This window comes from Microtus oregoni, unplaced genomic scaffold (assembly GCF_018167655.1).
Source record: "Microtus oregoni isolate MIOR12 unplaced genomic scaffold, Mior012 000018F_ref0000195, whole genome shotgun sequence".
Classification (NCBI taxonomy): Eukaryota; Metazoa; Chordata; class Mammalia; order Rodentia; family Cricetidae; genus Microtus; species Microtus oregoni.
This window is the reverse complement of record NW_024543077.1, coordinates 31,537,486-31,549,293: the sequence shown is the minus strand read 5'-3', so window position 1 is coordinate 31,549,293 and position 11,808 is coordinate 31,537,486. Positions and strand designations below refer to the sequence as shown.

The 11,808-nt window shown below is 39.3% G+C and overlaps 1 protein-coding gene across 1 annotated transcript in view; it reads right to left on the bottom strand.

The window, feature by feature from the left end:
* Positions 1–438: 438 nt before the first annotated feature.
* Positions 439–11,808, bottom strand: part of LOC121458950 (collagen alpha-1(III) chain) — a 36,076-nt gene continuing 24,706 nt past the window's right edge. The window contains exons 33-51 of the mRNA XM_041668386.1: positions 11,494–11,547; positions 11,359–11,412; positions 10,661–10,714; positions 9,967–10,074; positions 9,640–9,693; positions 9,299–9,352; positions 8,663–8,824; positions 8,445–8,552; positions 7,429–7,536; positions 6,318–6,371; positions 6,127–6,234; positions 5,534–5,587; positions 4,947–5,054; positions 4,625–4,678; positions 4,417–4,524; positions 3,366–3,657; positions 2,206–2,393; positions 1,633–1,875; positions 439–865 (exon numbers count right to left, since the gene is read on the bottom strand). Coding sequence (XP_041524320.1) covers positions 719–865; positions 1,633–1,875; positions 2,206–2,393; positions 3,366–3,657; positions 4,417–4,524; positions 4,625–4,678; positions 4,947–5,054; positions 5,534–5,587; positions 6,127–6,234; positions 6,318–6,371; positions 7,429–7,536; positions 8,445–8,552; positions 8,663–8,824; positions 9,299–9,352; positions 9,640–9,693; positions 9,967–10,074; positions 10,661–10,714; positions 11,359–11,412; positions 11,494–11,547 — 2,112 coding nt within the window. The 3' untranslated portion in view covers positions 439–718. The remainder of the gene's footprint in view (positions 866–1,632; positions 1,876–2,205; positions 2,394–3,365; positions 3,658–4,416; positions 4,525–4,624; positions 4,679–4,946; positions 5,055–5,533; positions 5,588–6,126; positions 6,235–6,317; positions 6,372–7,428; positions 7,537–8,444; positions 8,553–8,662; positions 8,825–9,298; positions 9,353–9,639; positions 9,694–9,966; positions 10,075–10,660; positions 10,715–11,358; positions 11,413–11,493; positions 11,548–11,808) is intronic.

The following is an 11,808-nucleotide window of genomic DNA, read 5'->3' as shown; positions in this document are numbered from 1 at the left end:
AAGGCCACTAATTTTGATCTAGACTCTAAAAGTGAAAATACCGTAGCACCATAACGTGTTTTTAAATCCCTCCCAAATAGTTGCAAGTTCACCAGCAAAGACAGAAGAGAAGCACCTTTGAAAGCATGGATCCCTGTGAAGAAGACAGCTGTGAGCCGGAAGTACTCCTTCAAGTTCCTGCACCGCAGTCTCGTTTTGTATTTTACTGACATTCTACATGTAATGGATGAAATTTGTAAGTTTTGTCAAGTTATACATAAATTGTGTAGTCTTCTAGGACTCAGAATTTGTCTGTCTGACCAGTTGAGGTAGTTAAAATAGGGAGGTCATTTATAATCTCATCTTGGCCTGTTTGGTAAATGAAGGGATTTTGCTGGTGAGTGTGAACATTGCTCTATAGGTGGGCTAGAGTCCAAAGAATGTAACGCAGTGGTATCATAAGAGTGTGGACATTTATTTATTATAGCACCATTGAGACATTTTGAAGTCGGAATTGGTAAAAAAATAAAACAAAAGCATTTGAACTGTACTGGGTGGACGGAATGGCAAAAAAAAAATTATTGTATTCTTTTTTTGTCAAATTATACTTTTTTTTTCCAAAAATTTGGAAATAAATAACTGGAATTTAGTCGGTCCCTTGCACTGGTTGACAAGATTATAACAAGAAGAACACATGGATGCGGTTTTTGTTTTGCTGGGGTTTCAGATAGAGTTTGGTTTACAAAAAGCAAACAGGGCCAACGTCCACACCAAATTCTTGATCAGGACCACCGATGTCATAGGGTGCAATATCTATGATGGGTAATCTCAGAGCCTTGCGTGTTCGATATTCAAAGACGGTTTTGCTCCATTCCCCGGTGTGTTTCTATTCAAAAGAGGAAAAACATGTGTTAGAAAAGAGCCATGGCATTATAGCACATAGATGGCATGCTTAACTGATTATGTTGGGCAACTGTCTTCTGCTCTCATGGAGTAGTTAGTGCACATGGAACCTTCTAGAACGTATGAGAACTTCTGTATTTGAAGTTTTAATGTTCTTGGTTGATCAATAAAATTATTAGTCAAACCCTGGTCAGACTTAAGAGTTAACCCAGAAGGGAGATAGTCACAGATAGGCTAACCCATTTTCAAGCCTGGTTCTGGTTGTTCCTTTTATAGTATAGCTGGTTGCTTTACTAAGAAGTGGGTGAGTCACTCACAATGGGAGTAGCTAGCAGTAGAAGTGAGTTCCTCCTTTTAGTAAATTACAAGAAAAAAGAATAGATTTTAAGTCACATGTTACACCTTTACATTTAAAAAGTGGTTATATCTGATGGATATTATATAATAAAAAATATATAGAATATACAGTAAATATTCCAGTTATCAAAGTTGGTTTGTGAGTTTAAATTTCATTCATTTTCATTTCACCTGTTTTCCATCTAGAAGTTAGGCTCTGTTTTTGTAATATTTTACACTTTGGTAATATTTAACATTTCTGGAACAAATAAGTAGATGCTAAATAATTCATGCCATTAGGCAGCTTCTGTCTCCCTAATTGATTTTTACTTTTTCTTGGCGAACAGTTTGGATGATTAAGCAACAAATTTTGATGATATTTGCCATCCTGCTTTCAAAGGCATTGTTACTTACTGCACAGCCATCCTCCAGGACTGTGTAGGTGAATTTGCTGTTTCCTTCCGCCTTGAATTCCCCTTCATTCGATCCCATGAGCTTTAGAGACTTCTTGACATTGCCAGTGGCCTGGTCCATGTAGGCAATACTGTTCTTGCAGTGGTATGTAATGTTCTGGGAGGCCCTGCTAGAGAGGAGCCTGAGGTATGCCAGTTGTACATCAAGGACATCTTCAGGAAGGTCAGGATTGCCATAGCTGAACTGTAACAGGACAAAAGGATACATCAGAGGTCGTGACTGCAGCCTCAGGTAAGGGCTTCATGCACTATCAGCGTGAACATTGCTTTATAAATTCTTCACATACATGATATGCTATTTTATTATGTGCAGAAGCGAATGCCTCAGCAAGTAGAGAAGGTGTTTAGATTCAACTTCCCTAATACAATCCAGCTTTTTATAGGAGCGATAGTTTTCTAATCAGACAAGTGTTTGAGGTATTCTACTTAGTCACCAGGAAGAGGTAAAAGGAAAAAATAATTGAATGACATATATTTAGCCATAGCTTGATTTAAAAGGTCTGTCTGTTCTCACCTGAAAGCCACCATCCATAGATTCTCCAAACCAAACATGTTTCTTCTCAGCAGCAGAATCTGTCCACCAGTTCTTCCGTGGAACAGTCATTGGGTTGGCGTTTATGCACGTCTCCCCGGTTTCCATGTTACAGAACACTTTGATAGCATCCATCTTGCAACCCTGGTTAGGATCGACCCAATATTCGCCTGCAGAGTCACCAATAGAGAGAAGGGGAATTCGTTACAGAACTCAGAAGGGGAGCCTGGGCCAGAAGATCTGCTTGTTCATCTGGTTCCGAGTACTGAGTAGTGCTAATGCATTTGCAGATAATATATAGCAAAACTGATTGGTGTGTCTGAAGTGGAAAGTTAGTAAGATCCATAGCAGTGTTAAAATGAGAAAGAAAGCATTGCCGTTGACATATATATATATATATATATACACATATATATATGTGTATATATATATACATATATATTTATATACCTTGGTGTGTTGTACTTGTCTAAATCTCACCATTTATTTCAAAGATAACATTCTACTACAGATTTGCAGCGTCATAGCTGAGCTTGCCTGATACTTCATATTTTCAGTAATGTCCAAAGGTTATTCTGAGCAAAAGCAGTGGTCTTTGTCAATATATTTAAAAGTTGAAATAATTTTGAAATGATATTTCAAAATTTGAAATTAAAAGATGATTTCTATATTGATTATAATAAATATATTTTTAAGATAAAAATAAAATCACACATGTCACAGTAGATAAAAGGCAGGGGTTATTTAAGTAAAATTGACACTTAGTCATTAGCTCATCAAAATGAATTGTAATATATAATATAATAATCAAAATGATACAATTATGCATAGCTAACCATGGGAATAGAATGATGCATGCCACTTGATCATTTAAATCATTTTTGTTTTGTATTTAGAAATACATGTGTAAAATTTTTTGTAAAACTGTCCTTAAATTTTCTTATATTTGAAACAGTTTGCAGTTACTTATGTTATACTTTAAATACACCTTCAAATACTGTTTTTCTGTTTTCTCAAGTGTGTTCAGCTTAATTAATAATGTTTGGGTAGTATATGGGTTTAAAATATTTTCCACCAGAAAAACTTTCTTGGTCAAATTCTCATACAGTCTACAGCCATGAGTGATAAAGACTCCGACGTACCGCTCGTGAGTTCAGGATGGCAAAATTTCAGGTCTCTGCAGTTCCGCGCTGGGTTTTTACGAGAACCATCGGGACTAATAAGACTTTCTATTTGTCCATTAACAGACTTGAGGGAAGACATAATCTCCTCGGTGTTGATCTTGAAATCCATTGGTTCATCACCATAGTAGGGTGCAAATCCAGCAGACTTTTCACCGCCTCCAAGGGAGGCAACACCTCCTCCACCACAGCAAGGACCAGGTGCACCAGGAGGTCCAGGGGGCCCTGGCTGCCCAGGGTGGCCTGGTGAGCCCTAGGTGGATGAGACAATATGTCAGTGAAGCTTTTCTTGGATTTCCACTGAAGGACTGTGCCACGTGTCTAGGAAAGTGAACTGTAAATAATCCACATATGTTGGGACAATTTAAAGTAATTAAAAAAATGTAGATGATCTTGTAGTTTCATGATTCTCAACTTACAGCAAATGTAATTCATTACCGACAAATATGGGAACAAACAGCCCCCCCCCCCCAAAGTACAATTCAAATACTGGCGTGAGAAAATAAAAAAGGGCCTTTATCTTCTGGGTTTAAATTTCCATTGGCATTGCATCTCTGTGCTTGTGGCATATTGATTTTTCATTTGTCACGTGTATGTTTGTCAGAACAATGGTTTATTGCTACATTTTCCCCAAAGCTGTGGAACATGAAGGCACTAGTCATGATTTTAGCAGTAGCAAGACTATACATTGAAAAGGTTGTTTAATTAATGGAATCTCTACAAAAATCAAATTGCATCCGTGTGTTCCTTGGTGTGAGGTCGGCATGGTGTAGGTTGGCTAGTTAAGTAGCTGCCATTATATCTAAATATCACTCATCAAACTATAAATTTTCTCCATGTCGCTGTGGCATCAAAAAAAGTCTTACTGTAATGAAGACTGTTAAATTAAGCCTTACTTTCTAAAAAGTAAATGATTAGATTGTACTCAACAGGCTACTTCAGTTTCAAAACAATGAAGGGTTTCTGAAATGATGGATTACAGCGAGTTAAGTCATGCATATACGATGATTACCTCAGATCCTCTTTCACCTCTGTTGCCTCGAGGTCCTGGCGGCCCAATGGGACCTGGATGTCCGCTTGTACCATCTTTTCCAGGAGGCCCATGTGGTCCAACTGGTCCCTGAAGAAATGAACAAGATATTATAATGCTAGAATACATGCCTGCAGTGCAAACATTTCAAAATAGGCACCTTCTGACTTCTGGCTTCTACGACACTTACTCTGGGACCGGCAGGTCCGGGACTACCAACTGCACCCTGGTGACCGGCAGCACCCTGGAAAGCAAGGAAGAGCAGAGACGTGAGAAGATCTCCCACAGCTTATGGGATGGACTGTTTAAGATCAGTCCAGACCACAATGACCGCGATGAAATAAACTTTTCTCTTTCTTTGCCTTTCTTCATGCTAACCCATTATTTGAAATAAGCTCTTGAGTTCATGCGTCCCATCTTCTAGCTTATTGTTCCGAGGTGGAAAGGGTTCTGCTCGGAGTCCCTCATCGGTCATGCGGTAAAGGAGGGCTTGTGAAAGTGGATGCACTCACAGGGGAACCTGGGGGACCTGGATTGCCTGGGAATCCTCGGTGTCCTTTGATGCCATTGGAGCCACGCTCGCCGGTTTCACCTTTGTCACCTCGTGGACCTTGGGGACCCTTTAGAAATATATTTCAAATTAAGGCCATTATCATGTAAACATATTGAGGAAATAAAATAGAATTCATAATAAGTTGATTATAATTTGCAGAATTCTATTAGCTTTATAATAATTAATCTTTTATAATCTATTACATAGCATCCTCCTATAGATTGTAATAATAAATGCATTGTATTATGTAGGATCCTATTAGCTAGAAATCCCCCTAAAAAATAACAATGACGGTTTCAGTTTACGGTTTTGGATTGGTGATGCAATCAATGCTCATCATTGATGCTGCCATAATTAGCCGCATGGAACTTTTAGTTCAGAAGCTGAATCATTTTTCTGTATCATCAACTATAAGTTTGTATTTACCCCACAGTTATGTATCTGTCATCCAATCTATTTCCTAGACCTTTCAAAAAGCAACAGAGTATTTTTTTAACACTCTAAAATGAGTTTACAAACACAAAGGCTCAAAGGCTTAATACTTACAGGAGCACCCCGAGCTCCAGCAGGACCAGGAGCACCAGAAGGACCAGCAGGACCCTAGGAGATAAACAAACAAATGAGCACAGCCTGTGGGACTGAATTTAGTCACTCAATCCCATTTTGAAAAGTTGAGTGTGTCGGGAGGACAGGAGAATGTGAAAAGAATGGGGGACTGGAAACATGGTCACAATATATTGTACAAGAATTAACTAAAATTTTAATTTAATTAAAAAAATTAAATACAGTGAACCAGTCTGAAATTTTACAAAAATGAAAACAGTTCTCCCTAAAAATCATTTATTAGCTCCATTGTGGTGGGATAGTAGTACACATACTATTATTGGAAGCTAATATTCCTCTAGCCTTTAAAATCTGTTCCCTTCCTCCATCCTTACAAAGGAATCTAAACAGAAGCAGCAAGAAAAGAGCCCTGTTAATTCTAACTGCATCCCTGCAGCAAATAGACAGATGCCCATTAATCCCGACTGAAATCAGCACAGATACATCCCACTGGACAGAAGTAACCTGCTATCCTGACCCCAGTCTTCTTTGGACGGACCAGGGCATATAAAGAGAAGATGCTTATGGGAACTCACCGCTTCTCCTCGGTCACCACTCTTCCCAGCTGGACCAACAGGACCAGGTGGTCCTGGATGACCAGGAGCACCTGGGGCACCAGGAGAACCATTTTCACCACGATCACCCTGGAACAAATTCACGAATCTCACGTAACTATGACAGACATCAAATTTAATTATACATGTCTACTGTACATAGTTTGTTATACCTTGCCACCAGGGGATCCATCTCGTCCTGGTTGACCATCTGATCCTGGGTTTCCCTGGTTAAAAGGGGGAGGGGGAGAAAGATGACCTGAAATTATCCAAATACTATGCAAGCCTTTTATTCTTTTAAGAGATGGCCTCTATTTAGTATACAAAGTATTAGATACCACTACGGTAGTTTTGAACAAAGACTACTTTAACAAATTTTCCTTCCCACTCATGCCCAATCCCCTTGCTGCCCCTGTCTCTCAAAAGAAGTGAAAATTGATTTTGGCAATAAGAAATTCCATATATTACAATGTGGGTTAGCCCTGTGAAGAACTGTAATTCTTTGGCAGATATGCAGGATATCTATTTTCCTAAAGTTTCGCAAAATAATATGAGGAGAGCAATAATGAAAAAAATGGTGTTTATAGTACAGTTAGCAAATGATTTTTGAGGAATGGAGATCTAAATTTATGATGGAAATCCAAAGTTAAGTTTACTTAATATTTCAACATCAAATATAGCTCTCAAAATACATAGGCCCTGTTAAATATTTTGTTAATATAGAATATTAATTGAAAAATTAATAATTACCAATGAATAAAGAACATTTTTATACAAAACTGTATGCTGTCATTTTCTTTATCAACCTGTTTCTTAAATTAGTCAAGCAACTGCATTTCCTTCATTGGTGAATTTATTGAGAGATATTATTGGCCATAGGCATTTGTAATATTCTAACTTATATATAGCAGGCTGATTATCAGAGAGGGCAGAAAGAGCTCTCTGATATAGGTTACATGGGCCTATATCTAGATCATCATAGACATTAAGGGCTCTTTGATTAATGCTTGAATTTTGTACTGGAGAGAATGTGCAATGGCTAGAGGCATTTGTGACGAAGTCTGATGCCTCGAATTCACTCCTGGGGAGCTATGTGGTGGAAGGAGACAACTGAGCTCCTTAAAAGCTGTTCTCTGACCTCCATGTGTGCACCATAGTTCCGATGGGCCCATGTGCACACACATAAACAAACACAATTAAATACACATTGTTGAAAAAGAAAATGTATCCGACAACTTGAATGTTAGCAGACTGGCTGGACATCTGCTTTCAGTGGCTACTTACATCCCTCCCAGGTTCACCAGCTGTACCAGGTTGGCCAGGAAGACCTTGGGGTCCAGGAGGACCACGTTCCCCATTATGGCCACTGGCTCCCGGTTTTCCACTTTCACCCTGTGTAAAAAGAAAGAAAAGACATTTTTACTTTAAGACACCAATTATTGGGGCGTAGGCAGATTTCTTCATCTCGGAAGGGGAAAGGTGTTTTATTCAACTTATATTGCTGTTCAACTTTCTTAAAGCCATACCCTTTATAAGGAAAAAAAATTGGGGGAAGCAAGATTTTTGGGTTTTCCTAACCACACAGTGATTCAGAAAGGCAAAATCTCTTTTTAAAACATTTGGTTGTGAGGAAGATAAATTTATGAGTAGAGAAATAGAAATATTAATGATAAACCATCATCTTGCTGACCTTGAGAATCAGGATTTATTAGAGTCTTGGGAAGACATGCTAAGTACTGTTAAACTTCCTGTTATTATTTTCTGAAATATTTTGAAATGGGTACATAAAGTATCATATTTTGAAATCAGATACAAGTAGAATTTTGTAAGCTTATTTGCCGAGTGCACACTTCAGATACTAAGCCCTATAACGTTATGGTAATATTAATGAAAGAAAACCAAGAGAGCAAATAGCTTGAAGGGATGGGCAGCTGACATCAATTAAGCTTTGATATATTTAGGAGCGGCAGCACCTTCTCCCTTCACAGGTGTAGTGAAAAAACTAGAGAAGGTTCACAAGTTTCCTAACAGTGGTGTTTGAAATATCAAAATTGATTTTTTTTTTGTGTGACATTGGCTTGTCTGTGTATATATTCAAGTCTTGTTTATGACATGCTTTCCCTATGCATTTTGGAATGATTAAATACAAGTTTTGTTTTTTATAAACCTAGATGTATAGAGAAGTTCAGATCTTTCCTAATTTGTGTAGCGATGAGAAACCATCTCGTATCTGATACGGTGAAGAAATCTCTACATCCATGAAGGGAAGCAAGACTCCAGCGCAAGAAAACTACACTTACCTTGATACCTTGAGGCCCAGGGCTGCCCCTAGGACCCGGCATGCCTGGCGGCCCAGCAAGACCTCTTGCTCCAGTAAGTCCCGCAAGTCCGAGTGGGCCTGGGGATCCCTGTTGCAAGCGACGAGAAAGACTCAGCTCGTTTCTACACAGGTATATTTCCCTTATTAAATTTGTTATCAAAATATATGGTCAATCAAAAGAACAACAGGGCCACTCACCGGAGGTCCCTGAGCACCAGGTGGTCCCTTCTCTCCAGGTTGGCCAGCATCACCTTTTGGTCCCGCTATTCCAGGGTTGCCAGGAGAACCACTGTTCCCAGCAGGCCCTGGAGGGCCATCCTTGCCAGGAGCTCCACTTGGCCCTGGGGGGCCTGGGTTACCCTGCAAATAAATGAAATTTAAAATATACATTAAGAGTTTTTGTTTTTTTTTGTTTTTTTTTTAATTTATTTATTTATTAAGGATTTCTGCCTCGTCCCCACAACCGCTTCCCATTTCCCTCCCCCTCCCCCGATCAAGTCCCCCCCCCCTCATCTGCTCCAAGAGCAATCAGGGTTCCCTGACCTGTGGGAAGCCCAAGGACTGCCCACCTCTATCCAGGTCTCGTAAGGTGAGCATTCAAACTGCCTAGGCTCCCACAAAGCCAGTACGTGCAGTAGGATCAAAAACCCACTGCAATTGTTCTTGAATTCTCAAGAGTTTTTGTTTTGTTTTATTTTGTTTTTGTCCTTGCCTTTTACTTATTTTCAATTTTATATGGGATTTGGCAATAACGTATCAAGATATCACTTTCTCCTCCTAGATATATGAAGTCTATCAGTAAGATGCATTCGAAGAAGACTAGAAAGTGCTTACATTGTTGCCAGGGGGACCAGGAAGACCACGACCACCAGGAAAGCCAGCAGCACCCTGTGAAGCAGAAATGCAGCTATCAGAGACAAACTAGAACATAAATCTTTGCCCACACAAATGTCAAGCAAAGGAATGGACCAGGGCTTGAATTCCATGCTAAAGTTATTTATGATGTCCCACCTCCGCTTCAGATTTACACCCAACTGCCCGTGGTTGACTGACTGACTTTCACACGCTCTCTGTCGCTCTCGTGCCATTAGGAGGTCTTTCCATAGATTGGGACTCAATACATTTTTTTTTCAGTAACAACTCAGAGAGTGACAGTAAAGGGGATCAGTACTCACAGGACCACCAGGACTGCCACGTTCACCCTTGACACCCTGAGGACCAGGAGGACCCTAAATACAAAAGGGAGGAAGGACATACTAAGTTGAACACCAAAATAAAAAAAAATGACAAAAGATTAACATTAGGAGACCAGCAATATCACCCTAAGGAGATTAAAATAGCTCACATCTGATAATATCTAAACTACTGAAACCAAAATTTAGATTGAGTATATCCTTATAAAGATGATTATATTCTCCTCTCATAACACAAGATCTTATATGAAATGTTAAATTATTAATAAACCAAAATGTTTTATGGGATTATTTAGCAATAAGACTCACAGCGGGTCCGGAACCTCCAGGGGGTCCTGCGGCTCCAGGAGGGCCTCCTTCACCTTTCTCTCCAGGGGCGCCTCTTTCTCCTTTAGCACCTGGTTCACCATTCTGTCCCTGCACAGAGCAAGTGACAGCCTGTGAGCTAACTTCCTCCACAATGCACTTGGGTTAGCATTCCTTTTCTTTAGAACATAGAACTTTTTTTTTTTTTAAAGTTGGGAAGATGTTACCATCAAATAGAAATAGGAGGCTCTCTGAAGACACACCAAAACTAAATTAGTCAAAATATTGTAAGAAAGGAAGAGAAAGGGAAAGGAGAAGGAGGAGAAAGAGAAGGAGGAGAAGGAGGAGGAGGAGGAGGAGGAGGAGGAGAAGAAGAAGAAGAAGAAGAAGAAGAAGAAGAAGAAGAAGAAGAAGAAGAAGAAGAAGACGACATGATAGGGATAAAGGCTATGAATTTGAAAATGAGCATCGTGATGCTGCATTGCCTCCTTGCCCAAGCATAAAAGAGGATAGGGGTTTAAGTTGCCTAAAGCTTAAACAACAGAATTAGTTAAACACCAACCTAAAAATTAATAAAGTAACTTCAAAGAGTAAAGTGACTGAAGAAAGACTGGGACCAAATAATTTGTATCTGTTAGTTTTCAGCAAGATGATAAAATGGGCATCGGGACGTTCGTGCTTAGACATCCATACTTACAGGAGCTCCCGGGAAGCCAGCAGGTCCAGGAGGTCCATGTTCACCTCTCTCGCCCTGAAGGAAAATAGCTTGTTAGTCACGGTGATAGCCTTCCCCACGGGGATCATGCAGTGCCCTCTATATAGTCTCATCTTGCTGTAGTAGGAAAACAGCTAATACAGCAAACACAGTTTCACCTGAAAGTCTTTTTTGACTTCTTATCAAAATTAGAAAGGAACACTAGAACTGTTGATTTCTTCTGTCTCTAGACTGCAATATAACTTGCAATGGCTATGCTTTCAAAGTGCTCCAATAATAATAATACATGCAATTATATAACTCCCAAATGTAAAGTATTTAAAATATGGCAAAATGATAAGACATTGATTAAACAAAAAGGTGCTGAGCTTTGAATTTCAAGACTTTTTAATGGTAAAGGATTTTTGATTTGGAAGATGCTTCTGGCAAAGTTTAAGAGATGCTCATTTAGAAATGTATAGTATTTTTCAATTTATGTGCTTTCCCCAGAGTTATTTAGGAAATGAGGTACCTTAAAATAATCTCACATGGATTTTAAATTTTTAAATATTTTCTTGAATCTCATATATTTTATGGATAGAGTCAAAAAGGAGGAAAAGAGTAGCAGGGGCAACGCTACTAAAACAAGGCAATGACCTGTGTGGGGTTAAGAATATGTTGAAAATGTCTTTGCCACTTACAGGGCCACCTCGAGGTCCAGCTATACCCGGAAGTCCAGGGGCACCACCTTCACCCTGAGAAAAGACCAAACGATGCTGTCATTCCTCTGTCTTCACTGAAACAAAGGTTGACTTTGTTTGCAATAGTGCTGTTACCTTATCTCCGGGCTGACCAGCTGGGCCAGGGGGGCCAATAGGACCAGTAGGACCCTGCAGAAAGAGGGGTTTTAGTTGGGAAGAAATCAACATCGTTTCTTGTATTAATCAGTGTCTAGAGACACTCATCTACTAAAGTGGATCTGTTTTTGTTCTCTCTTGGCTCACATGATACTTTGATTGCTTGGTAACAACGTGAGAGAGTCCAGTAAACTCACTATTCTGTGAGTGTGACCAGAGAAAGTAATTTAATTCACCGTGTTCATTAATTGATGCTTTTTTAAAACCTCTATTAGAGAAGATATAAGATCTTAT